Source organism: Betta splendens, chromosome 4 (assembly GCF_900634795.4).
Source record: "Betta splendens chromosome 4, fBetSpl5.4, whole genome shotgun sequence".
NCBI classification, from domain to species: Eukaryota; Metazoa; Chordata; class Actinopteri; order Anabantiformes; family Osphronemidae; genus Betta; species Betta splendens.
The window spans coordinates 9,911,461-9,938,565 of NC_040884.2; the positions used below are offsets into that span (position 1 = coordinate 9,911,461).

A 27,105-nucleotide genomic window follows, 5' to 3' on the forward strand; every position below is an offset into this window, starting at 1 on the left:
GCACGCGCCCAGACGTCAGCTGCCAGGTTCCTCGTGTCGTGCAGTTCAGGGACTGATGGAGAAGCACTGAGCGGAGAACAGACCGCTCGGCTTTGCGGTCGTGTGACTATTGAAACGTGGTCGCGTGCTGCGTTCAAAAGCGCGTTGGGGTTTTAAATAAAGGGTCAGAAAGTTTTGAACGAATGATCCAGGTAAGTCAACCGTTTTTATTGGAGGATGTTGAGAAATGCGATTGGATTTCCCGCTAATACAGCTGTTTTGGCCCTTTTAAAGGATGCGTTCGTTATTTCCCAGACTTCTGGTAAGTACATAATCTTTACTTGAGTATTTTAAAAAGCCAAGTTCTGCCGAGTAATTGCGTAAACGATTATTATGCGCTGTAAATACTTTAAAAGCACAAAACCCGGTACAGGTATGTGACGTACTTTTAGGTGGTTCCTAAACGTTCCATACAGGTGGAGGAAATAGTTTTATATTGTAACTGTCTTTTTGTTGGAGCAGTTTCTCTATTTTATGAATGAACAGTGTCATATAAAATTATATCCATATTTCTGGGGTATATTTGCCTAAACAGCCCTGTTTAATAGGCTAGTGTGTTAACTGGCGAGCCTCGCGAGCTGTTGCGCGCGGTTTGTGTCTAGCGCTGGATTCTGATTGGCCAGAAAGTGTCAACCCTGGTCACCATACAGGAAGGTTTATAGCATGCTACATTTATTGCTAATGGTTCAAACCGATAAAATAAATGGCCATGAACTAAGACTGGTACAGGTTCATAGTGTTCTAGCAGGTGTTCTGATGTTATGGTGGCAAAATCAGCGTACTCTGCCATTTTTTTTATCAGCTAGTCTTTTATTCCTACATAATTAGGACAGCTGCTGTGGCGTTCACCAATGAGCTCACCCTAAACTTGTGTTTCAGGTTTGTTTTCACGGATACATGTCAGGTAAGTTAGTTTTAGTAGCTTCTATGATGTCCATAGATGCTTCATCCCAACACACCCTCATGAATCCATCTCAAATTCTAACCTGGAGCTTTAAATGTAAAATAGTTTTCATGATTTCCACAGTAACTGACAACCAAGTTATTTCCACCATTCTTTCATTTCTGGAGTAAAGCAAATTTAATTCCATCAATTATGTAACATGTAAATTTGTGTCACTGGAGTCAGGCATGGATTTCTTCATCCATATTATTGACTTTCAGCCTTTGCACTGGAAACCAGGAGCATTGGTGCTGAGTTCTACTTTGAATATATACCAGACCCGCTGCAGTGGAGCGCTGCAAGGAATCTGTGTGATGAGCACTCTGGCTCCTTAGCCACCGTCTCCAGCCCAGTAGAGAAAGAAGAGCTAAGCATCTTTTTGAGATCTTTGAGCGTCTCTCAGCCTGTGTGGATTGCCACAGTCATGACACATACAAGTAGGTGCTGTAGGCATTTTTAACTCTTGATGTTTTACTATTAACACTATTGGATAATAAACACATTGTGTTGCTCGTCTGACATGTTTTAACCGGCTGCTAACTCAGAAGTAGAATAATCAAATGCTTGGACTGACGGTTGCTGCTATATAACACACTTAACCACCGTGAATAAGTGTTTACACCACTAACAGGTCCACAATGTTAAAACCTGTGCTTATGTTCCATCCTTCCTGAAAGTTGCGCCAGGAGTTTTCCCGTCATAGTAATGCCTTTGTTCTCTTGTGTGTCGGCTGAATCTGAAGGTGCCTCTGAGACTCTGGTTCTCGAGTTCACCGGGCGCTCGAACAGGAAGAATGCCCGTCTCCTGCACAAGTTCCATTCCATGGACTCAGTGACTATTTGCACCCGTCTCCGTTTTGATCGCAACATCTTTGGATTTGCTACTATTTTCTCTTATTCTGTCCAGTCGTATATCAATGAATTTCAGCTGCGGGCAAATCTGATCCCGGGCAAGCCCGTGCAGCTGGCCCTGCTGGTCCATGGAACTCATGGGCCCTACCAAGAAACGTTCCACCACGATGACTCCTGGCACTCGGTGTGCGTTTCTTGGAGCCAAAATGGTGGACGCTGGGAACTGTTTACAGATGGCCTTTTAGTTTCTAGAGGCGATGACTTGAGCAATTCTGACAGCATTGGTCCTGATGGCCTGTTCATTATCGGGCAGGAGCAGGACACTTTTGGGGGCTCATTTAAGAAGGATGAGTCTTTCTCGGGGAGCGTCGCAGAGCTGCACATTTGGGATCGGGTGCTGAACAGCAGTGAAATTGACATCATGGAAAAGAAGTGCTCACCCATTTCTTCTGGGCTGGTGTTCAAGTGGAGTGAAGCAGCCCTGGAAATAGAGACCTCCATTACAAAACTGTGGCGGGACAAGCCATGTCAAGGTAGACATCAGTGCTTTTTGCCAATTCCACTGCTACACACTGCATACACAGTGCGACAAAAGAGACCCTGTCTACAAACACTGGGCATGAGTTTTACACGTAGTACAGCTGGGCTTGTCTGACACCAGAGCTGGGTGGGGTTGCAGAGTTGGAGTTGGGCTGGTATGACAAACTCAGCATTACAGCCTTAAGTGCTTCAATAATTTACAACGCAAGACCACAGCTTGACCTAAATTTGCTGTGTATTCGTCTGACACTCATTTATAAGAGGTCCATTGATGATGCAGTTATCATTGTAATGTATGGATGATACTAAAAACTGATGTTGGAACAAGTGTACTGACACATGTTTTAAATTGCTAGAATGAGCAGAAATCAGTGATGAGGGGCTCTTGTATATGTGGATTATGCATAAATACATAAACATCGGTTTAGGATTTACTAGTGACAGATAATATTACAGATTGTGTAATATTTATTATTACAAATTGTGATCTGTAAAGCTTAGAATATCTTTCGTACTTTCTGATTTAGGCATTTGTTGGCAAACACGTACGCACACTTCTTTTTCAGAATGGAGTACAACTGACAATTTAATGAGACTGAAGAGAGCAGGGAAGTCTGTTCTCCCTCCACTGAAAGTGGGGAGTGTGGCCCAACTTGTAACTGGAAAGCGATACAGATCCTTATGGTTCTGCTGAATGCTTTGTGGCTCGCATCACTCTGAATCCCACCCTACAAAATAAACTTTTTCCATTCTGACATCATGCTCTCCAGTGAGCAGTGAAGGTCCAACTCCCTTTTAAATGAAAATCCCCTCATTCCCCTTTTCTTAAAGTAAACACTCGGATCATGGATCGCGCACTTGCTGATTTTCAGTCACAGTGTAAGAACTGCCAATTACAGATGAACTGACAAGATCCACTACCAAAGCATAGCTACGATTGAACTTGTAACATTCTCTTCTGCTTTATGCATAAATTAATAACTAACATCCTACCTTCCACCTGTCTGTATCAAAGTCTGTCCAGTAACAAGTGGCCATATTATTAACACAGTGCTGTTGCTGTATGTCATTTGTCATGACAAGCTTCCTTGACTAAGGACTTGACTTTGCCATGGTCACAGTCATTCTATATATACAGTGTATATATATTAAGTAACCTGGAATATTTCCTTCACAAGGGAACTTCACTGTGTTTGAAGCTTTCTTGTGGAAGTCCCTGGTGGACAGTAATTCTTTGCACAACGGAACCATTTCCTTGGAGGTGGTCCACAGCTCTCGCTCCAGAGAGGACTGTGGCATCTTTGACCCTGTCAGCAGGAAGCTGGATCTGGACAAATGTGACTCTCTGAGAGGGTCTGTCTGCCAGTTGAAAGGTAGCAACAAAAGATACAACTATGGCTGGCATGCTTGTCTAAATATGAAAATATTTAGTTTTTCATTATATACACTGTTAAGTCCAATCTGTTGGATCTACAGTATTAGAACATATTGCGTTATATTTATGTATTTCTGCAGGTCTACCACATGGACTCAATTTACCAAAGACAACGTTCTTCACTAGACTCAGCGAGGATCCCCAGGCTAAACTGGTGAGTTGGACAGTATAGTTGTTTGCAGCATATCAGTGTTTTAATGATACAGTGACAGTGTTTCCATTCTGCTGCAGAGGCCCATTTAAAAGATAAAAGAACTGAATGCCTTTGGGGGAACAGATAGTGTTTTATTGCCATGAAGTTTAGAAAGAAAATATGCCTTTAAAAAAAATTAATTTTTATATGTCTGACATATCTAATATGAGCCCCGTCTCTCCTTGTCTCAGGTCGTGGAGCAGATGAACGTTAATAAATTCTGGGAAGTCCTGACTATGCTTCACCCCGAGATTCTTTTGCGTATCTCTCCCAGTGATGTGCTGTACCTCTCCCAGAAGATTGAAATGGACCTGAGTCCACTGGGTGGCACTCACTTTGTAAAAGGCGATGCAACAGAGGTCATGTTGTCTATTGCCACCAACTACGTGAAAATGTCAAGTTTGTTGCTGGAACCCCACGTGGCTGCACATTGGATGGGCAGCACTGAAGATGGGGTGAGGGCTGTATTCATGTGCCTTTGTACTGTTCGTATTTAAGCTGTGCCTCTTCAGCCGTCTTGCCATCTCAACCTGTTGTTGCCTATATTTCTGGCACAGGTCAGTGTGGGGCCATTTACTGTCATTAGGAGCATCGATCGTCTCTCTGAAGCTCTTGCAGATGTGCTTTTTGCTGAGCAAAGAGGATTCACTCTTTCTACCAAGAACATAGGTAATGACAATGTCCTGATACATCACCCATACTTATAAATACATACATACATTACTGTATTAATGGATGAAACAAAAAGAAATAATATGTCATCCACTAGTAGCAATTGGCTTTGTAAAACAGATGAATAACTCTTCTTGCCTTTTTTTTGTTTTATTTATTTCTTAACTTCCAGATGTGTTCCTAAAATGGCAGAATCTATCTGAAGAGATCTGTAGTCAGGTATTCAAGACATCTGACTCTGGTAGTGGTCAGGATGAGCTACTGATCCCAGACACTGAGCTTCAGAGAATAACTACGCTAGGTAAGAAATTGGTAAAAAGCATTTAAACAAAGATCAAAGGTAGTTAGATAGTTAGGTAGTAGATTCACTACCTATAACGTCAGTAAAACGTTACTAACTACTACAGGTTGTTACATATTTGAAATCTGCTGAATGTTATGGCTTCTTAAGTAAACTAAGGATTTCATATCAGTGAGCAATCAAAAGAAATGTATCTCTCTTGCTTATTTCTGTCCTCAGGATATGACGAAGTGATGTTTGTTCATACCCATTACAGCCATTTGAATGAGCTCCTGTCTGTATCACGAGAGCCACAGACTCAACAGGACATAACAAAAAGGTTGGATGTAGGCTTGTATTCAAACTTGGATGCAGCAAACATTTTAATAGTCTTTAGTTTTAAGAGCCAAACTCTTTAAATATTGTCAAAAAAAACTGAACCGTGCACTTTTTAAAATGGGGATTTTGATCGTTTGAAAAGTTAATTGCCGTAGGAAAGATTTTAATGTTACTCTTATTTGTAGTGTTTACCACCATGTGCATCTGTTAGGGATAATTCTTGTTCTTCCTAGAACCCCTCCACGTCACCTTGCTTCTGGTGTCATATCAGCTGCCGTCCGCGTTGCCTCCAAGGCCCAAAGTGTCCCTGTGGCTGTACAGTACACCCTTTCCTCATCAAACTTGGTACAGCCCATTGTTTCAAACCATTTCTTTGCTCTGTTGCTCAAGACTAGTAGCCATGTTTTTCTTAAGTCGCTGTCCTCTGATAAACTCTGCAAGAAGAGCATGTCACCAGAGAGGAATTCTTCCTGCTAACATCCCGTGGCGTTTGTCCATCTAATTTCTGGCTGACTGTAGTCCAGAGTAATATATCAGATAGACGTAGAAAGACTAGGAAGTCCCCAGCAAACATGTGTTTTTGATTGTAGGTGGAGTATTCACATCGAGCTTCTCCACTTTGTGCATTTTGGAATTTCAGCCTCATGTAAGTTTGACCAACAGCACAAACTAACAGTGGTATGAAATGTTTGGATATAGTGCATACACAGCATGTGGGTTTGTGCAGGCATAACAATACCAGCGGCTGGTCCAGTGATGGCTGCAGTGTGATCTTTGCCAGCTCTCGTGCCACTTCCTGCAGGTGTAATCACACTACCAACTTTGCAGTACTTATGAATTATCTGGATCCACAGGTAACTGATACGATGCTTTATAAAGCCAAGAGTATTTTCACATATTAGAGATAGAGATTTCACAAGGAAAATTTTAAGCTGTAGGTTAGTTAGATTTAAACGTTGATGGGGTTACAATTTTGCTGCTGTAAAAATCAAACTTCAGGTTTTGAGGCTTGGATGCACTACACTATATTGACCAACAGGTGTCACCCCCAGTGTGTCTGATTTGAGGAATGCAGTGAAGAAGCGCAAAATCCACTTTCACTCTTTAAATGTTTAATGTGTTTGCATTTAGCTGACATGAAGATATAGCTGAGGTAGGAATTCAGTGTCTGGGCTATTTTCTATTCTTACTTCCCTTATTTTTCAGTGGAGTCCTGAGGAAGAGCTTATTCTGACCAAGCTGACGTTCATCGGCTCTGGCGCTTCTCTGTGTGCACTGGTGGTGACCTTGATGCTGTTCACTGTGCTGGAGTGAGTCGCTGATTTTCCTGTCTACCTACAAAATCAGTGCAGATCCCTGTTTTTCCAACTGCTTCTGCAGTTCAACAGTGGCAATAAGCGTGTAACATCAATAAATAAAATAATTACAGCTATTTGCTTTTATATATTAAAAAAAAGAGTTCAGTTAAATTTTTAAGTATTTGCCTCATTGTTAAGGACATTTGTCTGGAATTTTACTATTTTGTAGAAATTATTTGGGTGAATAAACCTTTTCAAATGACATGATCAGTTACAACAATTGGACTTTAGTCAAATTAGGTTTTAATACATGATTTTTAGTTGTTCTGTCAATATTACTGAACTGGACTAAATCTTAATAAGATAAATAGGTTTTCTGTGAAGAACATTCACATCAGATCCAGTTTCATGTGACACTGTCGCCCACAGACCAAAAGACTTATTGCTATTGTAGTTGCTCATGCTCTGGTCCAAAGGCTGCTATGAGTATTGACTAGTGCTAATTCAGTAATTACTGTTGTCTACATGAGAGTCCACTCTGAAGGTTTATGGCAGGGCTTGGCAGCCGTTAATTAACATTGGGGTCACTGAGGGATCCCAATCAGCTGGAGGGAAGCTGCCCTGGCAATTTATGATGTTCTGAGATCAGAGTGTGCAGCTGTGCATTTCACACACAAACATGATTTATGTGCATTTGTGCACTTACACACCCAACATGTGTGAATATGCTCACAAATGTGCAGATTGTTTCACGTCGCCATCTGACGCATCTGTGAAATGAGTCTAAATAGGCTGAAGCCATCAGGAGGTAATAAAAGCGTCATTTACTTCTCTAAACCAGATCTGCCTCAGTTTCAGTTAAGTTACTGTCTGACACTTTTGGGGCAGTCTAACTAAAATGTATACATTTCTTCCTACACGGGATCCTAATCTACACAGATTCTCATGAAAGACAACTTCCTATATTATCCTACAGATGATTAAAAAGACAATTAATTTTGTCTCCTTCTTTGTTCACAGTATTCCCAAATCTGACAGGACGTCCATTCATAAGAACCTGTTCATTTCTTTGATATGTGCCCAGGTCATTCTGCTTTGCAGTGGCTCAGCTATTCACAACAAGGTAAACCATGAATTTATCAATTATTGTTGTTTAATGGTAAAGGACAAAACATTGCATGAAAACAGATTGTGAGATTTCTGGGCATGAAACTTAATCTCTCCAATATAATAATAGACAGTTTAGTTTAGCTTATTACACTGTCTACAGTATATGCATTTTAAAAGTATTAAGCTTGTGAATATTGTACCTATCAGATTTGACTTCTGTATCTATAAGGTTAAGATATAAGTAACTACACCTGTCCTATCAATCAGCCCAAACACATGCTCAGTCTCTCACTGGTCACTCAGTGGGCTATAGTTGGTTCGGACCCAGGACCTTTGACCCCAGGTCGTATGAGGGTTGAAGTGGGGAAAAAGTGGGCAACTGGATTAATATATGTGTATGAAGACTTTTAATAGGCTGACTGTCCATGAGGTGGAGGAGGATGATTGGGGTTGCTGCGTCACATATCTGACGGCTGTACGGGTTGAATATAGAATGTAATGGGTGTGTGTGTTTTTAGGTGGCGTGTACACTTGTGGCAGCGCTGCTTCATCTCTTCTTCATGGCGGCATTTAGCTGGATGCTGGTGGAGGGTCTTCTGCTGTGGAGCAAAGTGGTTGCTGTAAACCTGAGCGAGGAGCGACACATGAAGTATTACTATCTCATCGGATGGGGTACAGCGGCTTTACAGCATCTCTTGTTGTTATTCTCGGTGCAGTTTGGGCTCAGTTTTCCTCTCCCTGCCAATTTCACCCCCTTTATTTTCTGTTTTTCTGTGTCTTTAACTCTTCTCCGCCTCTTTTTGTTTTATTTTTTCCTCCCTCCAGGTCTGCCAGTGCTGATAGTCACTATCACCCTGGCATCGGCCTCAGGCAAATACTCAGCCGACGGCTATTGTTGGCTCAGTGTGCAGAACGGTGTTATCTGGGGCTTCGCTGGGCCCGTCATCTTCATCATCATGGTCAGCAAATTAAATCATAATCCTATCTTGAGGTCTGTGTATTTGTTAAAAACATAATTCTAAGCACATTTAGTTTTTGTGCACTTGTAATTCCTTTCCTGTGTTTCTCATTTTAAACGTAACCTTTGAAGCTAATGTTAACAATAAAGCGTGTTCTCATAAAGCGTGAAATCCACGCACTGTGAATCTACAGTATTTTCTGACTTGTTTCTTTCCTTTCCTTTAACAATCCCATCCACACTTTTATCCTTATTCCTTTCTCATCTGATTTCTGGGTCCTCCTGTTTTTCCAGGTTAATATCCTGGTAATGACCAGGGTATTGATGATCACAATCTCCACAGCCAAGAGAAGGTCCATCATGTTGGCCATGGGTGCCAGTCCCGTAGAGCAAGCCTATGAACAAATAAGGTAGTGACCACAAGGGGGTGCCATTTGTTTTCTTTTTGAACAACGTTTACCCGAACCTCAGGCCTTGCAGCAGACAACTGGAAGACAAATAAAAAGCAGCTGAAAGATTTCATATTGAATTTTTCATTTTAGAAGGATGACCCTATTTTTTTTAAAGCAACAAGAAAAAAATAACTGAATAGATTCCATTAGCAAGTGTACATAAAAGGTTTGAAGCAACTACTCTAAAGTTTTATAAATACAGTACCAGAAATGTATAATGGAATTTTATAGATATGAGTCTTTTACGGTTCACAACACACAGAAATTATTCAGATTTTACTTCTCTGTGTTGGGCTGTGTGGACTTTTTTATTGTATAAATATGACCAGTGATTAGAGAGTTGTCATGTTGTAAATTAAATCTTTAAATTAAAAAACATTAGGTCAGTGATCAAATTGGTGACAGTAGTACCTCTATTGCTTGGTGTCATTAAAGGGGCTAAAAAAAAGTGCATGTTCACGTTCATGTCATTAATAGTATAATTCTGTGTTTTGGGCATACCTGTATGGTTTGTTTACGTGGCTAGTTTAGTCTTGCTGCATTGTGGCTATCGGGAGTATTGCACGACAGTGGTATCTCATAACCTCTTTCACTGTTATTTTTGCCATCGCCTTTCACTTTCTTTTTTAAACTGATGTTTAGCCCATCAGAGTGAAACTCCAGTAGGTTTCCTCCAGCCGGCTTGTATATACTATCATGTTAAACTGTATATGTTGTTTCTAGTACCTCAACCCACCAGGACTCACTGTAGGTGCTTTATAAAGGTTTTCAAAGCAGGCCTTGAACTACTTGGCATCCCTGGGTGGCAGCCGTTTTGGAAACTCAAACATATTCCTGAATAATCCAGTGCTCACCGCCCGCCGTGTCACACATGCGAACACACACACAGCTGGTCTGGTTTGGCGGTCACCTGAGCGGGAAGTTAATTCCACTCTAAACAGAATTAAGGCAGATTTAACATGGGAAGTTGTCACCCCATGAGTCTTCCCAGCCGCACGGGGCTGTGTATGGAACAACCGTCATGCCAAAGCCGCTAGGTTTTGTCCAGCACGACTGAAAAGACGAGAAATGCAAAATTTAGCTTGGGACAATCGGGGTAAAGGAGAATTTGAAGCAGGAAATTCTGATTTGTGCTGTGTGTGTCTGTGTGTGTGTGTGAGTGCAGGGCTGCAGTGAAAGCAGTGCTGGTGTTGCTGCCCATCCTTGGATTGACATGGCTGTTTGGCGTCCTGGTGCCTTTCTCCATTGTCATGGCCTACATCTTCATCCTGCTCAACTCTCTGCAGGTACAGGCACACTCACTCACACAAGCACGTCTTCAGTGATCACTATTAATACAGTTTAGAATATTAGTTTTGCTACGAATCATAATTCATGTTGTGAAACTCGTCTGAAACACAATAATACGGACATACATGACTCAAAGTTGTAGCAACAGAAATAAAAAAACAACCACAGTGTGTAAAACAGCTAAAACTCGTGAGCAACACATGTAATGTTTAAAAACTTTAAACAGATTTTTCCTCCAATGAGAAACAGAAAGGTTTTCCATTATACATTTCTGGTGGTGAGGGTGCACAGACTGTCAAGGTTTTTATTTGTCAGTGACAAGGCTGAAGCAGAAAGGGGGAAAAGCATTGTTGGTCTGGCTTGTGTTAAACAGGTCCTTCATTTTAACAATGAAAATCGATTTGTGTTGTTTGTTTGATTATCTCTGCTTTATGTATTCAAAGGTCAACATTAGTGTTGTCATTTGTGGCTTATCAGCACTGGTTTTATGCATCTGCCGTTGGAATTCACTGAGGAAGAAATGCTTTTAATAAACATTCTGTAAAGTTTATGATTAGTAGAATATCTGTGGCCTGCAGTATCAGTATTGGCAGAACTTGAGCAAAACAAGACAAAGTTAATATAAATGATTACTTGTACAGTAACTAATGTATTATAAGTGTATTTGTGCCTGTGCTATTTTACAAAAAAATGTCAATACATTTCTTAAACAAGTAAAATAACACAAACTATTTATTTATGTTTTGTTGCGCTGTTGGTGTCGCTGTGCATTGATGGGGTTTCTGGAGAAGCTGCAGGTGGCCTGTGCTAATAACCAGCTGCTCTGGCATCATAGATGCACACAGTGTGTCTTTAAAAAGCCAGAACATTTTAGGAGTCGACAGGAGTCCAACCAGGCTCCAAGCTGCTCTAGTGACACACTCAGTGTAATGACCCCACGACGTCTTGTAGATAAACGCTAAAAGATCTGGAGCAGGAAATAAATCTGGAATATGGTAATTATCTATTTTAAAGCATGACTTTAGGAAAGCGGGTGTCTGATTAGTGATTGTTATCACTGTGGCACTACGGAGTGGTTTTCTATGTTGTTAACACACTAAATGGAAAAAACATTTTCTTATTAAACACCAGAATTGCTGGGTACGCGGTAGCCGCATCTTCCCACAGGATAATTTAGGAACGTGAATGCCATATGGTGCTTATGTGAACATTTTCACTACTCAGAATAAAGCACAGTAACGTTCTAGAGCATGTGAACATTACAAACTGCTGTCGTGTGATATCTAATAAGCTTTTTAAACACAGTCCATCCCTCTAACTGGACTTCTTTAATTGCATTCCAGCCCCTGTGTTGTTTTACTGCATCAGTTTGTCTGAACTTATCCTTAGGCTTGTTGGAACATTTTGGATCCATTTTTTCTCTCATTTAATGATCCTCTTAATACGTTAATTAGACCTTGCATTAGACTAGATCACTGTTGTTCTATAGAACACAGTCTCGCCTTGTTCAATGCCATCGATCCCTCTGGGAGGGGGAGAGCAGATGAACATAGTTCTTCCATCGTGGCAACTCATAAAGATGATGAAATGTCTTAACAGCATTGCATGCAAAAACCTGAGCCGCCCGACAGCAGATAAAAAAAGGAAAAAACCCTCAAGTTTTTTAGGAAATCGTTTTTTATTTGCAGCTGTTGTATTTTCAATGGGGCCAGCCAAAGCAACATAAAGCTTAAGCGGCAAGCCTTTACTGTTAAATCAATAAAACAGATAATGTTGACAAGCCTTTTTCATTGCCCCCCGCTCCTCCGCTGCCTCCCGCATCCCAGCAACACTGTGTGAAGTGTTGCTTCTTTCAATAGAGACCTGAGCAGGCCAAACGAACAAGCACATGACGTATTTCTCTCTGTTACTCTTCACGGCTGAATCGGATGCTCACCCTCATGTTTCACTGAGTGTTGTAACCTTATAAACAAAACTAATTTTTCTCAACAACATCCAGACATTTCTTCAATAAGTATACACTTTGGCAAAGTTGCATCAGACAGTGCAGCTGAAATGCAAACAGTCTGAAGTGGATATTCTAACTCTGAACTCTTAGGCAGTAGTTTTTATGCACATCTTCACCATAAATACCGGCATGCCTCATCTGCTTCCTTATCAAGCTAGAGATAAATAGCATGGGCTGCTGTACTGTATGTGTGTGTGTGAGAGAGAGAGACAGAGCAAGAGATGTGAGAAGAGGGTTTGGGCAGCCCATAAATCGCTCCACCCTCAGTCATCCAATTTCTGGGCAATGTCATTCAAACCCCACACTATCCATTACCTGGGTATAATAGACTCCTTGCCATGCAGTGTCCATCTTATTATTAGCACATAACTTTAAACTATCAATAACTTTGTGCTGCAGAGGGAGGCAGTAGGCGGAAGAGAATGGAGGAGAGGGAGAAAACGAAGTAAAGACATGAAGGAAGTTAGGGAGTGGGAAAGAAAATGTTAGGTTAAGGATTGTCCTCTGCAAGTTGTGCGTATGAGTCAGCTGTCAACAAAGTAAGCTTTAATTCATGTTATGCCATTTTATTGCCTGTGGAGGGCAACCCTGTGTTAGTACATTGTGGAATTACAAAGAAATCAATGGGAGGATTGATCTGAGCCATTCCATTCATATTGCATTAAAGTCTATTATACAGCAGGAAGTGATGACAATAGTGTTTTAGCTTTTCTTACAAAATCAGTCAGTGTCAGTCAGTAATGAGTTTTTGCAACCAGTTGAGTTGTAAAATAAAAAGCTAAAATTTTCATTCCACTCAAGGTGAAATCTGAATTGTAGGAGAACCATTGTCTATTAAGTTTTAATTTAGCAGTTCATAATTGTAAAAGTAAAGGGAACGTGGTTCTGATCTGACTCCGCTTTTTGATGTTCAAGCTTGAAGTGGGAATGGATTTTAATCACAATAATGCAGAGAAGTGGTGTTTTACACCTTAGGCATGTTTTAACACCTCTAAAAGCAACCGTGATTCCCTTGGCTTCTGTAACACACACACACACACACACACACACACACACACACACACACACACACACACACACACACACACACACACACACACACACACACACACACACACACACACACACACAGCTAGCAGAGCATGACATCTGAGTGTTTCCAAGATATGATCAATAGCGTGTTTTTGCGCTTATTGATTTTTGCCATATGGGAGATTTGTTGTGAGTAAGCAATGTTTTCATAGCATTTGAAGTTATTGTTTAAAATACTTAATCTAGAATCAAAACTTGCCAGTTTAGCTTAATGCGTGTGGCATCGTCCCACTACTTATAGTTAATCAGCTTTCCACCAAATGATATAAATCTAGCTTTACCACCATATATATACCAGGAACTGGAAAATAAATAAAAAAATTAAATTAGTCTTGTTTTGGAAAAAAAAAAACAAAACTAAAAAACTATCACTCATCAAAGGAAGCAAGTCCTGATGATTAATAAATGTTTGCTAATTACATAGTTACATTTTTAAGATCAGTCAAGATTGTAAGATTTTCCACCTGCCTCTGTGTGTTTGAGAAATTGCTTGTAGGATTTTATTATTCTCTTTCTACAGGGTTTTTGGGAGCAGAGTAAAAATAACAAAACATCTGTGAACGAGGCCTGATGATTTTTATGCTGAGCTCTTATTTAGGCATTTAATCCTTAACAGGTGGTAGGCAAAAGGGAAAACTTTGCTATATGCTAAAGTGGCAGAAAGTGTGCTTTTAATATTACCTTGAGTCAGCCTGCAGTTTTGATGCTCTTGTAAAAGCCATAGTAATGCAATCTCCATACTTGTTGTTGAACTGGAAAACAAAATAAATCTCATGTTAGTGGATCCATATTTGGGTCTCTGTTTTGCCTAACGCTGTTGCCTATTAATCAGGTGTGATTTGCTGTAGCTCTCGCCGAGTGGCAATGTGGTCGGGGCATCTTAAAACGCTGCTGAATCAAAAATTCCCCTCCCTTCAAATTACAGACTCAACCTTTAACTCTGCGCTCGACTACGGTACTGTCCGAGTACAGATTTAGAGAGCATTCACTATAACACTATAAATTGATCTGGTGCGAACAAGCTACAGAAATGTGCAGCGCAAACCGGAGCATAAAGCGGTGGCATGTGCTCTGCATTAGTCAAAAACCTGGAAGAGGTGAAGGTGGGGTTTGTGTGTCTGTGTGTTTTTAATGTAATGGCCTCCTATTGTAAATTGGCCCTCGTATGAGTGTGCGCTGTGTGTGTCACCAGTATTCTGCACACCAAGGAGTGAGGAGGCATTTTAAATTGTCATTTGGCATCAGACGCAGAAGCAGAGCTTGGATGGAGTTTCTCTGTCAGGCATTTCCAGCTCACTCATCTGGAGCTGCACAACTGCTCCATTCAAAGCCACATTTTTCCTTCCCCGCTTCACCACCCTCTACGCTTTTCCTGCTGTATCATGTTGTAACTGAGGCCTGCTTGAATTCTGTGGAGTAATACAAAGAGTCCTGCTAAGGGGCCGGAGCGGCTGAAATTGTACTGATGTTAAATGTTATTTTTCTCCATATTAATATTTATTTAAGATGTTCTTTAAGGCAGCAACTCCGAACAATGACACATAAGAGACGTCAAAATGACATGTGCACAGTTTAATGTTGATGTGAAGGAAGTATCACTTATGTGGATATGATTGCAAAGGTGACATTTGAATAAGTTACTATTTAACTCAACATTTTCCATAACATAACAGCATGTCTGGGTGCCCAGCACTGATCCACGCAGACAAACACGCATCACATGCACTCAAAGCTTCTCACCAAACAAAATATAGAGGGAAATATTTTGGGTTTTTTTTGATTGTTTGGGGAAACAGGAACTATATTCCCTTGATGTAATAAAGCAGAGTTGGCTGCGTGTCACATTGCGTGCAACATTAACGACGGTCATCTCTCCCAGTGAAGTAGACGGTACTGTGTGTACTGGGAGAGTAGGGCCCTCTGTCTTTCAAAGTTAAAAGTACAAGTATTCTGTCCCTATCTGAACGACATGCTGGCATGTCTAGTAGTTTTTTTTTAAATAAGTAGACTTTTAATCTTTATACACTAATGATACATATGACTTGTATTAACCAGATTGTAGTACACATTTTTTACATACTAAGTAATTTATTATAAAAATATGTTTTCATGTATTTGAAAACTTTTTTAAAAGAATGTAGCAAAAGGTAAAATCAGATTTATTTATAAATCCATATTTTAATTAGCGTCTTGGATAATTACGAGGTGGGTTAGAAAACAAACAAGTAACTCTATGATATGATTGTGTGCATTCCCATTGGCTGGAAAAATAACTACCCTTTGAAATCGAGTCCACATCCTCAATTACCAGCCGCAGAATTAAAACAATATTCAAACAGGATGCCAAGGTCATCACTGACTCCCACCATGCTTCTCAGAGATGGCACTTATAATGAGAGTGTAGCACGTTTTTTAAGTAGTATATTTATAGTGTGTTTTGTCTCAATTTGTACTTATTTTTCTTCTTTGTGTCTTTTCATCTTTTTGTGTTTTGTTGTTGAGCTTTTCACAGAAATAACATCAGATCTCTTCATCACGTTTCACAATGCCATATGTTCGTCTGCTCGAAGGAAGACTTTCTTACAGATGGAGCTTTAATTCAAGATATTAGCATCAAGGTTTCTGTATGGAAAACCCCTCGTAATACGGTCACCTAAGTACCCTTGAAATTAACTGAAAAGGAGTCGGCGATAGAAGCTGTAAAAAATATTAACCTTCATTTTCTTTTACTGTAAACATTAAGTGTGTAAGTGCAGAGACAGACCAGCGTTCATGAACAAAGAGTGCTGGTAATTCAGATAAGAAAGGACTGATTTTGGAAGGTGGTGGGGGGGGGGGGGGGGGGGTGAAATACTAGACTGGATATCAGTTTTTAAAATTGGCTTGGGAAAATAAAGCTGTGAGAATAATAGGCTTCCTGTCAAAAGAGGCGAGAGAATTCCTGACATTGCTCACGCCACCACCCTTAAGACCTCTCCTTGTGTTAAACCTGCTGGCATTTATTTGCCTTAGAATTGCCTGCCAGCTCAATTTAGTAATAGCCTGTGTCATAAGAAAGCAAACCATCCCCTTTGCCCCCGTCTGATCGTACCTGCCTGTCTGTGGGAGAGGGAAGGAGCGACAGGAGCGCGCGTTCAGGTTTCCCTGCGTTCACCCTTTTGTGAGTGTGTGTTTCTATCAGCGCTGAACGACTGTAGCTGTTTGTGGGTGTCTGTGGTCTTGTGTACATGTGTGGCGTCTGTCCCATCAGCTGACTCCCAGCTTCATGATCTCACTCCTCCGCCCCCCCCCCCCCCCCATCCTCTCCTCCGCCTGACACAGGAACCGCTGTGACACCTGAAATTGCCCATGTTGAAACAATGACCATCTATTTATAAGTTCACCACCTCGCCTTTTGTATCGGCCGACGCCACCTCACACGTGAACCTGCACACGTCACTGATGGCTGGTGGTGACTTAGGGATAGTCCTGGTTTCCCTCCCAACCACACACACACACAGCAGCAGATCTGTAGGTCTGCCTGGCTTTGATGTATACTTTGTGGGAGAACTAGGTCAACACAGGGCAAGAAAGCAAAACCCTGTTGTTCTTTTAGTGGGTGGGTGGCAGGGAGGTCTGGGGATGTGGGGGTATCAGGAGGTTAGAAGCTGTCAAAAGTCACATTTTTGTTTGCAGCATTAAGGCTAAAGAGAAACAAATTCTGATAGTAAATTATTTTAAAAATGTATTTGCTTAATTTTAAGTTCATAGATCAATAATTAGTTTATTGATATTAATAACTGTACAAGATGAGTGTGTATTTATTTAACACCTGCTTGCTATGGGCCCACCCATTTAATTTATAATTAATAAACCTATTGCTGTTTAAAAATGAAATAATTATAGATGTTTTAGAACTATTTTGACTAGAACATAATTATTTATACCTTCCAGTAACACAATTTAATATGCATAGACGAAAATGCAAAGATGAAAATGCAAGGCAAGTGACAAAAGTTATGTAATGGCTTGTTTAATCCAAAAATAAACTAACTATAATTTTACCTATCAATCAAAATATTTTTTTTAGTTTTTCTCTTACAAGGGACCCTTTAAAACACTGATTTATGATTGTAATGTTAGGCTATAATCAGGACAACTACCTGAAAACATGGGGCGGTCATTAAGAGGCCATTTAGCACAATGTAAATCTCATGCTCAGATGATTTATAGTGAGCGCGTAGCGGGATCTGGGGAGCACAGCAGCTACACAGCATTGTGTGAAAGTAAACACAACAGCGGAGCCGGGAGCTGGAGAACAACAGCTCTGGCAGCAGGGCTCTGATTGGGATGTTGATGTTGATTGTCCCCGTTGGCCTCTTGCCCTTCCTTGTGCGGCCCCTGGCTGGTCCCCGACAGATACCTCAGGTCACTTCCTATGCGCGTCAACGCGCGCAGATACACACTGCTCACGCTGAGTGTTTACAGCCACATGCTGATTCCTATTAATCTGCTTCTTGTCGGTGCAGTAGAGGGGGGAGGGTCCTGGAGGGGTTTGTGTAGGACTGGGAGGCCATCGAAGGAGGGTAAAACATTCACACACGTAACCTAAAAGCCCTGCCTGACAGATTGCACCAGGCCTGGACTTCTTTTACACTGAGCAGATGTGGTCTCCCACTTGTTTTCCTTAGTAATTATCCCTCATTAAGTGAAAGCATGTGCCAATCAAACTGCCTGGAGAGCGAGAGCAGGGCCCGAGCCAGGGCAGAGCAAGAGGGAGGGGGGCCGAGAGACCTGTAGTTTCATCTTCACAGGTTTTTTTCAAAAGCACAGTGTCATTTCAGCCATTACTAGATTAAAGCCCAGCTTTGCTGTGGCGCGACAGAGCTGCAGCAGCTGGAGCACTGGCATTATTATGGCTCATTTTATTCTCTAGTGGTTACAAATTTGATGATTATCACATTTAACACTTGCCACGTTCAATTATAGCTTAATGCTGTATAGACTTTATTTGTTGATGTGGTTTTGTGTCACTTGTTGCGTTGTCACTCAGGTGTGTGTAGTTTTGTAAACTATGCTTTAGTGTCTGGGTCACTGCCTTTGAATCATCATCCGTGTGCATTTACTACCTGCTGTGGTGAATCTGGATATTCACATACTGTACCTCAGACTTAGTTTGTTCACACCTATTTGCTTCACTCTCCACAGGTTCGCTGTGGTTAACACGCAGGCCTCATGGCAGCGGCTGTGAGGCACAACCAAACAGTTAGCTTTCGCTGACTCAAATGATCTAATGGTGTTGATACTCTTTGGAGCTGTTTAGAAACAGCAACCCAAGGAAGTTTAAGAAATGGGAGAATTAAATTAAAATAAAGAATTTCCACATTAAGCTGTAATATGTATTTGCCAATTAACTAAAATAAGTAGAATTCAGAATGATGCATTTATTTAATTATACATCAATAATCAAGATTAACTTAAATCTGCAGTATGGGTGAGTAAATCTGTTGTGTTTTACTTAAGTTGGGACTAAAATGTTGATTCCACTGGAGGATTCAGAAGAACTGTGTGTTTGTGTTCTCACGCAGCCTTATCTGGGTACTAGCATCTTGTCATTACTGTTGCAGCAAATTTCAATTCTTTGTAACATTTTAACACAGAAAGGGATTTAAAGTGTCTGAATAGACTTAAAATTAATGTAAATAAAAATAAATGTTTAATGACCCAGTGTAAAATAATACTAATATTTATATTTCTTGTTTTTTCTTGTGCCCAAAAACCCAACACAAGCGATCCTCACAGCAAAAAGGGGGCTGGAGAGACAATTTTTCTACAAAGAATAAAAACAAGAGATGAAGCAAAAAACACCGAACAAAAAACGAAGATATATGAAGTCCTCATGTCGATGAACTACCATTCATTTTCACTTTGAAGTCCTGCGAACCGTAGTGAAGTGTGATTGCATGTGACAGTTGCCGAGTCTGCCGGTTTATCATGATGGATGCTCTTTGCCACCGCGCTGCTGCTGTGTCACACGTACGCGCACGCACACCGATGGCTCCGTGGTTACAGCAGGTTTATGCAGAACCGCACGTTTGACCCACATACCGTAGTCGGACACACTCACACACAGATTCATTGTAGATCCTCCTTCAAACTGTAGATTTTGACACAAATTTTTTAAATTAAAAATTTAAGAAAATTTATTTAAATACTTATTTTCTTTTATCTTTAAAGTAAAACATCCTCCTAAATAGGTACAAAGATACATTAAATAAATAAAAGGTGTTTTATATGCAACTTTTTGCGGTTGCATTTTCTACTGGTACTATAAATATACTGAAAAATGTGACAGGCACAGAGTGTAGTGAGCATTACTACTCACGGTTACATCCCTAAAAACACAAGGTCACAGCAGCACAATGAAGGAGCACAAGACACCCTGTGACAATTCACACGTCTAAATCGGTGAATTATATTCTGACTCCGTTTCGGATTCCTCCCCTCTCGTACCTGTATGGACACACATCACACGCACTCATCTACACACTTCTTGATCTTGACACATGCCATTAACCTCAGCTCGGCTCACCTCAGCTGGGAAACAGCAGAGCAACCGCATCCCATAATGGAGCCCGGAGCAATCTTTTGCCTGTTTTGTACCCAAAAGCAACTTGTTCCGACTTTGCATATTGCATCCATTTGTCATTGTTAGTCAAGGGCACCGCAACAGAGTCTTGTCTGCAGTGCAATTTTAGTTGTTCTGTTCGAAAGCTACTGTGTGTGTGTGGGGGGGGGGGGTCAGGTGACTCTGAATTTTTTTTCATACCTAGGAATACATGCATAATAACTGGACACGCTGCACACCAGTTGAAAAGGAGCAGACCAAGGGCAAATATCCCACTGTTCCCCCACCAGCGTGCGCTCTCTTTATGCAAGAAAAACATTGTTCTGCTAATTTGTTTCCACGGGTTAAGAACACCTGGACAAATGTTAAACCAAGACTCTGCTCAGACATGTGACGCAGAGGTAAACCTCTTCCCTACCAGCAACCCTGAAGTGACCTGCCGCCTCCTCGCTGCCAGCTGAAACATAGAATATGCCTCTCATACAGTTTGATGCTTTGCTACAGCTTAAAAAAAATGCCCTCTGTTTAATTATGTAACATGGGAAGTCTGGTTTGTTATAAGAGCCTGATGATTTCTGGTAAATTCAGGGCATTCACTATTTTCCGTTTTGGCTTTGACCACTTTGACCATGTGTTTGTGGATGGATTTGTTTTATTATATTTCTATTTGAGTACGTGTGGATGTATTCATGCGTACGCTGATGCTCACATCCAGTTCATATGTCAGTGCCGAGTGCACATGTGCAGTACATCTTGTGCTGGTGTGTACTGTAAACCAGGCCCACTCCCCGACACTCTTCCAGCATTTTTTCCTCTCTGTCAGTGGAAAACTATGCCTTTAGAAAACACGCCGGGAGATTGACAGCGGCATCACGTACAGTTTGACAAGGGGCTGCTCCACAAAAGCCTGTCGGAGGCCTCATTTTTTTTTTTTAATTGAATCTCTCTGCATCGGCTGCGTGCGCTCCCTCGTCGGTTCAAACAACTGCTCTGACCCATGTGTTAAAAGTTTGCCTCGGTTTTCCGCGGCCGTGTTTTGCTTGGCGCTTGCGGCACGCAGCCATAAATTGTCTTGTTTAAAAGCTAGCTTGTTTACAGTTCGGCCCGTTCCTCGCTCTCGCGTTACCGCTCTCCATTACGCTCCCACATGTGTGCGGTGTGGTCAGGTTCACAGTGGAGCTACTCACTCCTCTCACATCACTAGAGTCACAACTGCCCAACTGAGTTAATCAGAAAATAAATAAACAAATAAGCCCCTGTATGATAATGGGGGCAGGGTCCAACACCTGAAGCCGCCACCCGCTCCCCTTCAGTCACTCGGTTTTATTTAAACGCTAAAACAACTAAAATGGAGCGCTCATCTGTTACTTAGGCACTTCATCAATAACATTTGTCCATCTGATGTGAAATCGATATGACACACACTGACACAGCGCCAGAGCAATGGCAAATGTGCAGTCATTTGTCATTGACTGGCAATAAAGATATGTCACAATTGATTTTACCCCCCCCTCCCACACACACACACACACTTCACCCCCCCCTCCTGCTTTGCTCTTTTACCGTGGTGGTAATAGGAACATATAAATGAAGAGTATTATAACTGAGGCGCCATCAACTCTGCCAAGCTCAATTAATACTGGAGCAAGGGGCTGCAGTGATTTTGGGGCGGGGGTGTTGTCAGAGCAGGATTGTTGGATGGCTCTGTTCTCGGCTTGTAAAAGTTTTCCCTCGTTTCATCTGACCTGGTGTTCTGTGTGTTCTGCGATGGGTGAGGTTAGGACGGCCCAGCGTCATGTGAACGATGCCATTCTATGAGAACTTTTCTTTTTACTGTAGAGCGCGATATTTTTATTATTTATAGACAAATGTTGCGATTTTTCTTTAAACAATTATTATCTTTTAAATTATTCAACCAGGTTGTTTAAATAAAAATTTAAACTGTGGTGAAATCAGGTTTAATATTTCTTTACAAGTCATTAATCCTGTGCACTGTGTGAACCTGTGTTTCTAGACATTTTGGTGTGTGCGTGTGCGTGTGTGTGTGTGTGTGCGCGCGCTCCACTCTCTGACTGCTCAGTGTGTGTTTGTGTGTCGGATTTGCCATCGCGGTTTGTTGCCGCTGGCTTGTGTGTACCCAAGTTGCGCCAGTGGTAGTGAGCAACATCTGTTTCGGGCTTGTTGTTCCTCTTGGCTGCTTTTCAATTGGATTTCCTCAAGCAGGGCCAAAAGCTGTCACCTCTGCCAGGCTCTGTTAGCGATCACCGCCGGCCCCTATATTAAGTAGGTGGTTCAGGGCTAAGCTAATAACTCTCCCTCCTCTCCTGAGCCATCACACACCAGTACTGGTGTTAATGCCGACCTCAGTGTGTACCTGTGTGTGTGTGTGTGTGTGTGTGTGTGTGTGTGTGTGTGTGTGTGTGTGTGTGTGTGTGTGTGTGTGTGTGTGTGTGTGTGTGTGTGTGTGTGTGTGTGTGTTATGCGCTCTAGTTATGCGCCCTTTACAGGCAGCCTGACTTGGGGGTCCCCTCCTCAGTGTGACAGCCCTAATGACTGGATGTGTGTGTGGGAAAGAAACAGGACAAGTCTTTATAGCTCTTCTCAAAGAATGGCTGATCCACCTTCCATTCAATAATGTACAAAAGGATGGAGGGAGGAAAAGAGGTGTGAGCCCAACCGCACCCTCTTAAAAAGCATAATGACATTATTGATGCTGGATGGTCATCAAATAACACATTGGCGAAAATAAGTTGTCAACGTTATTAATTAATTTGACACTTTGCATGACTAATCTGATATTTAATTGCATTTTTATGTGTCTGGTTTGTAATTTTCCTCCTTAACATCATACTGTCTTTCCTCCTTGGAGTGAGCCCAACTCATCTGGATGTTACAAAAGCCCTATAGGGAGGTGTTTAGCTCATCAGCCGGACAGAGTGGCAGGCTGCCTGTCTACCTGGCCGCGTGTCTGCCTCCGTGCTTCCATGCCAGCTTCCCTGGCCAGCTGGAGCAGTTACACAGAACTGGATTTGAACCGAGGACCTGCAAAGTATCAACGCCCTGTTTAACAGCACTGACAGACACTTTGATTTGACATGCCATCAGCAGTTAAAGTGAAAGTTATGTATACATCTTAATTAAACTGTTTATGCGTGGAGGGGTCAGAGACATTAGCAAGTCCCAGCGCAGAAGTGTGAATTTCTTTTCTTTTCCCCCCATCCCAGCGTTTTAACCTCTTCTGTCTCTCATTTCCGTAATGATTACCAGATGCGAGGGCAGAATTTTTCCTCCCCTTTTTGCCAAGTGGGGATGCAGATAGGTCTATTTGTGAAAAGTGTCTCTGTGTGTTTGAATTTAGGCTGGGATATTTGACGTCGGGTGCAACCTGCTCAAATAGCTCTCACTTGTGGCATTGGGTGACACTGAAGCCGGGAATTCTGTGAAAAGACGTGGAGGTTGTGGTCATCAGGGAAAGCGGTCGGCTTCATTGAAACGTGTCGTTTCTGAACAGTATCTAATTTGATTTTTGATGTAGAGTTAAAAAGGTATAAATCATTTTGACATTGAGCAACACCAGTGCCTGTTTTTTCTGAAAACTACATGGGATGTGCGGTTTACAGTTACTCCAAAGAAAGTAACCAAACACAGAAGGTTTCTTTGTGTGTTTTCGCTGTGAGATGGAGTGAAGAGCTGGCAACATTTAGCTTCCATGCTGGACCAGTGCAGGGGATAAGTTATAGTACTTATGGTACTACAGCTGCTTGATTTATGGAGTTGTACGATTATAAAGGCTGAACATATTTGTCCTGAAGGGCAATGCAAATGTTATTTATGTTGTAATGTTATTTGTTATTTTGAAGATAAACTGAAATAATAAATTCTTTAATGACATAGTGATTTCTATATGATTTATTTATTTATTATTTGAAGAGAAAACATTCCACATTACTACATTATTACATACATTAGCAAATATAAATCATGCATGAGTCAAAGGAGTCAGTGCTGATACAGATTTTATGCAACTATTTTGCATTGTGTTTTTAATACAGCAAATACAGTATGAGACAAAAACGTCTTTACACCTCAACTTTATATTCCCCTCCCACCATCACACACACACACACACACACACACACACACACACACACACACACACACACACACACACACACACACACACACACACACACACACACACACACACACACACACACACTTGAAGGACCGCTAACTTGACAGCGGCAATGCATTTCAGCAGGAAAGAGAAAGCTGCCCTGCTCATCGCTGACTCTCTCTCTTTTCCGAGTCACTCACCGAAATTTGTTTCCCAAGGACGGTGTCATAAACTTGCTGTTTTCTGAGACTTTTACCTGCCAGCGCTGCGTTTCTCTAACTTCTGAGAGGTTGATTGAGACGGGAAAGGGGGAGGGGGTCAGCACAAAACCATTGTTCACAGACAATTTGTAATCATTTGTAGCACAAAAAGAAAGTTAGAAAAGTGAAAAGCGTGTGTAGCATTTATTTGATGATTGTAGAGAGGGGTAATGTCTATAAAGTAGTTAAGGTGTAACTAAATAAATGTTTGCTTATTGTCACAAAATACTCTGGTAATAGTTTCATGTAGTGCTACGGCAGCGTACAGCTTTCTCTCAGGGTATCAGAGGCAGAGCATGGATTTGCCCATCTATTTTTTTTGGATCTGTTTCATGTTCGTGTGCTTTTATTTTTGTATTAATGTAAATTTACAGCTGGTGACAAATATTTTTGCCACGGACTTACTTTACAATACTCAATCATCTTATGTTGATTTTGATTGTGTTTCTTTTCTTTTTTTTTGTTTATGGAAAATGTAAAACCATATGATGATTTTACCTAATAAAAAAACAGGACAACTATTTTACATCTTCGCTTAAACACTGAATGCACCATGTTGACAACTTACAGTATAAGACGTGTAACACACTAAACATTTCAGGATTAGAACCCCAGTTGTCAAAAAGTCAGTCTATGCATTTCACTCAGTGTTTAATAAGGAGTAACGGCCAATCTTGGTTTTAACAAATGCAATTCTGTGTCTTGCATTGCAACACAGTGCATTTCTCTGGGGTGATAATGTTTTCAGTCAAACATAGTGTTTGTTGGCTTTAACTTTTTAAACATACAATTGTTCCCTAATTAGCTAGATGCTAATTAATTCATGCTCCCGTGTTTGATGTGCAATATAGCAATACTTTGAAAGCAACTGTGTTCATTCTTTGCATAAATTAGTTGCATTTGCAGTGGAGTTCAAAAGAAACAGGACTGGGTTTAGAAAAGCACACATGCATTTAAATAATGTGCCCCATTTTTCATCTCTGTTTGTTTTTTAGTGGGAATATTAATGAATTAACATTTTAAACAATCCATCATTATTGTTGTGCTGCCACTTATTTTTAACTCAATTATATTTTAATAGATCATTTTTCCTAATGTGCACAGTGTGTTCTCCCCACTTTGTTCACTACACAACAAAAGATTGATTACAAATAAGAGGAGTGATCAAAAACATGATAATCAAATTGCAACAATAAGTTGGAAATTGCAATTGAAATGCAATACAGTAGAATACGTGTTGCAACGTTAACCACCCACTGCTTTTATTGTCTTTGTGTGTTTCCATACATGATAAACAACATTGAAAACACTTATGGTTTATAATTGTCAGTCACTGCTACATTGGAAGTTGTTGGAATAGTCAAATAGTTAAATTGTTTCATCCAAAACGTGATTGGTCAATTATTTATCCCTATTATTTTACAATGGTATTGGAAAGTCCAGTAGAGCATTACTATTTTTTAAATTTCATCCTAAATGATGTGTATGAGGAGCTGAGCCTTATATTGGACATCTGGGTCCCTAAACATGTATGAACAGCCTTCAGTTAACTGTTGAGGCTGGAAACCAAAGGAATAAGGATTAAGTTTTGACTATGTGCCACAGAGCAGCATGAATGAGCTTCAGGGTTTGATCTGGTATCTAGTTCTCGTGCAGTAATGGATCCATGGTACAGTGGTAGCCTTGAACATTTGGAACCATGAGTAACTACAGCACTTGACTTACTGCAGGGAAGTGGATCGTTGAAGCGTGAACCACAACCACAGGAGACGGTTCGAGTTTTGAGGTGGAGATCGCCACTATAGTAGCACTTATTATATGCAACCACTGGGACTTTTTCAGTTCCCCCAGGCCAGTTGGCCTCTGCATGACTGTTCAAGGCGCGTTACATGTAGTAAGTAGAGGAAACGTAGGGTCTCAGCTTGAACTGCATCCGTCAGCGTGTCAGAAAGCCAGTAGGATGGTTATGTTAAAGAGGATGGATGTCCCACGGTGTCACCTGACAGACGGGGCAGTTCGCTCCCTGGAGGACAGGCGAGTAGCCAGTGGGAGGTGAACGGGCAGCAGCCTGGACTGGAGGTTGACACCGTCGGCCTGTCACTCTGAATGGGCCACCAAATCATGTTGTCAATGTGATGCATCGAGATCTCCCCCCCGGCAAAAATTGGATGCTCCGAGCTCCACTTGATTGATGCGGGCAGCACCTGCGTGGCCAGGTTGTGCCTGCGTCCCCTCGGCCCGCGTACCCACGCTCAATTAAAGGTGAAGCAAGTCGGACGCACTCTGAGCAGCCAAGAGACGGAGATGCACTTCTAAAAACGCTTTTTAATGTGCGTGCGCGTGCGTGCGTGCGTGTGTGTGTGTCGGTGCTACACCCACATCGCCATGCAACGGGCTTATCAAAGAATGTGTCAGCCTTGAAATTTATAGGATTTTATCTGCCTTTTCATTTTTCTTGGTACATCCTTTGTGGCACAATTCAGTTGGTGCTCTGAGAATGTTGTTCTCACTGTTTCCATTGAAGCAGCGGGATTACATTATGGCCTGAAGGCGAATGCACAGCTTGTACATTCAATGGATGCCACAATGGATTGCAATGAAAAATAGCTGTTTTTCTGTGA

At 41.3% G+C, this 27,105-nt stretch overlaps 1 protein-coding gene across 7 annotated transcripts in view; it reads left to right on the forward strand.

Annotated features, from left to right (window-relative positions):
- Window positions 1-26: 26 nt before the first annotated feature.
- LOC114852996 (adhesion G-protein coupled receptor D2) overlaps window positions 27-27,105 on the forward strand; it is a 58,792-nt gene continuing 31,713 nt past the window's right edge. For 4 of the 7 annotated variants that reach the window (XR_008694343.1, XM_029145776.2, XM_055507741.1 and 1 more), the window contains exons 1-20: window positions 27-191; window positions 274-301; window positions 919-943; window positions 1,204-1,419; window positions 1,725-2,366; window positions 3,552-3,746; window positions 3,889-3,962; window positions 4,193-4,456; window positions 4,559-4,670; window positions 4,846-4,974; window positions 5,194-5,293; window positions 5,526-5,637; window positions 5,883-5,938; window positions 6,020-6,146; window positions 6,499-6,602; window positions 7,611-7,713; window positions 8,219-8,372; window positions 8,526-8,659; window positions 8,953-9,068; window positions 10,276-10,396. Coding sequence is in view for 6 of the 7 variants with exons in the window: in XM_029145776.2 (XP_029001609.1) it covers window positions 275-301; window positions 919-943; window positions 1,204-1,419; window positions 1,725-2,366; window positions 3,552-3,746; window positions 3,889-3,962; window positions 4,193-4,456; window positions 4,559-4,670; window positions 4,846-4,974; window positions 5,194-5,293; window positions 5,526-5,637; window positions 5,883-5,938; window positions 6,020-6,146; window positions 6,499-6,602; window positions 7,611-7,713; window positions 8,219-8,372; window positions 8,526-8,659; window positions 8,953-9,068; window positions 10,276-10,396 (2,811 nt within the window). In the remaining variant the exon portion in view is untranslated. Of the gene's footprint in view, window positions 192-273; window positions 302-918; window positions 944-1,203; window positions 1,420-1,724; window positions 2,367-3,551; window positions 3,747-3,888; window positions 3,963-4,192; window positions 4,457-4,558; window positions 4,671-4,845; window positions 4,975-5,193; window positions 5,294-5,525; window positions 5,638-5,882; window positions 5,939-6,019; window positions 6,147-6,498; window positions 6,603-7,610; window positions 7,714-8,218; window positions 8,373-8,525; window positions 8,660-8,952; window positions 9,069-10,275; window positions 10,397-10,843; window positions 13,873-22,976; window positions 24,209-27,105 lie in introns of those variants that run through there. The other 3 variants (XM_055507744.1, XM_055507743.1, XM_055507745.1) reach the window with 3 other exon arrangements.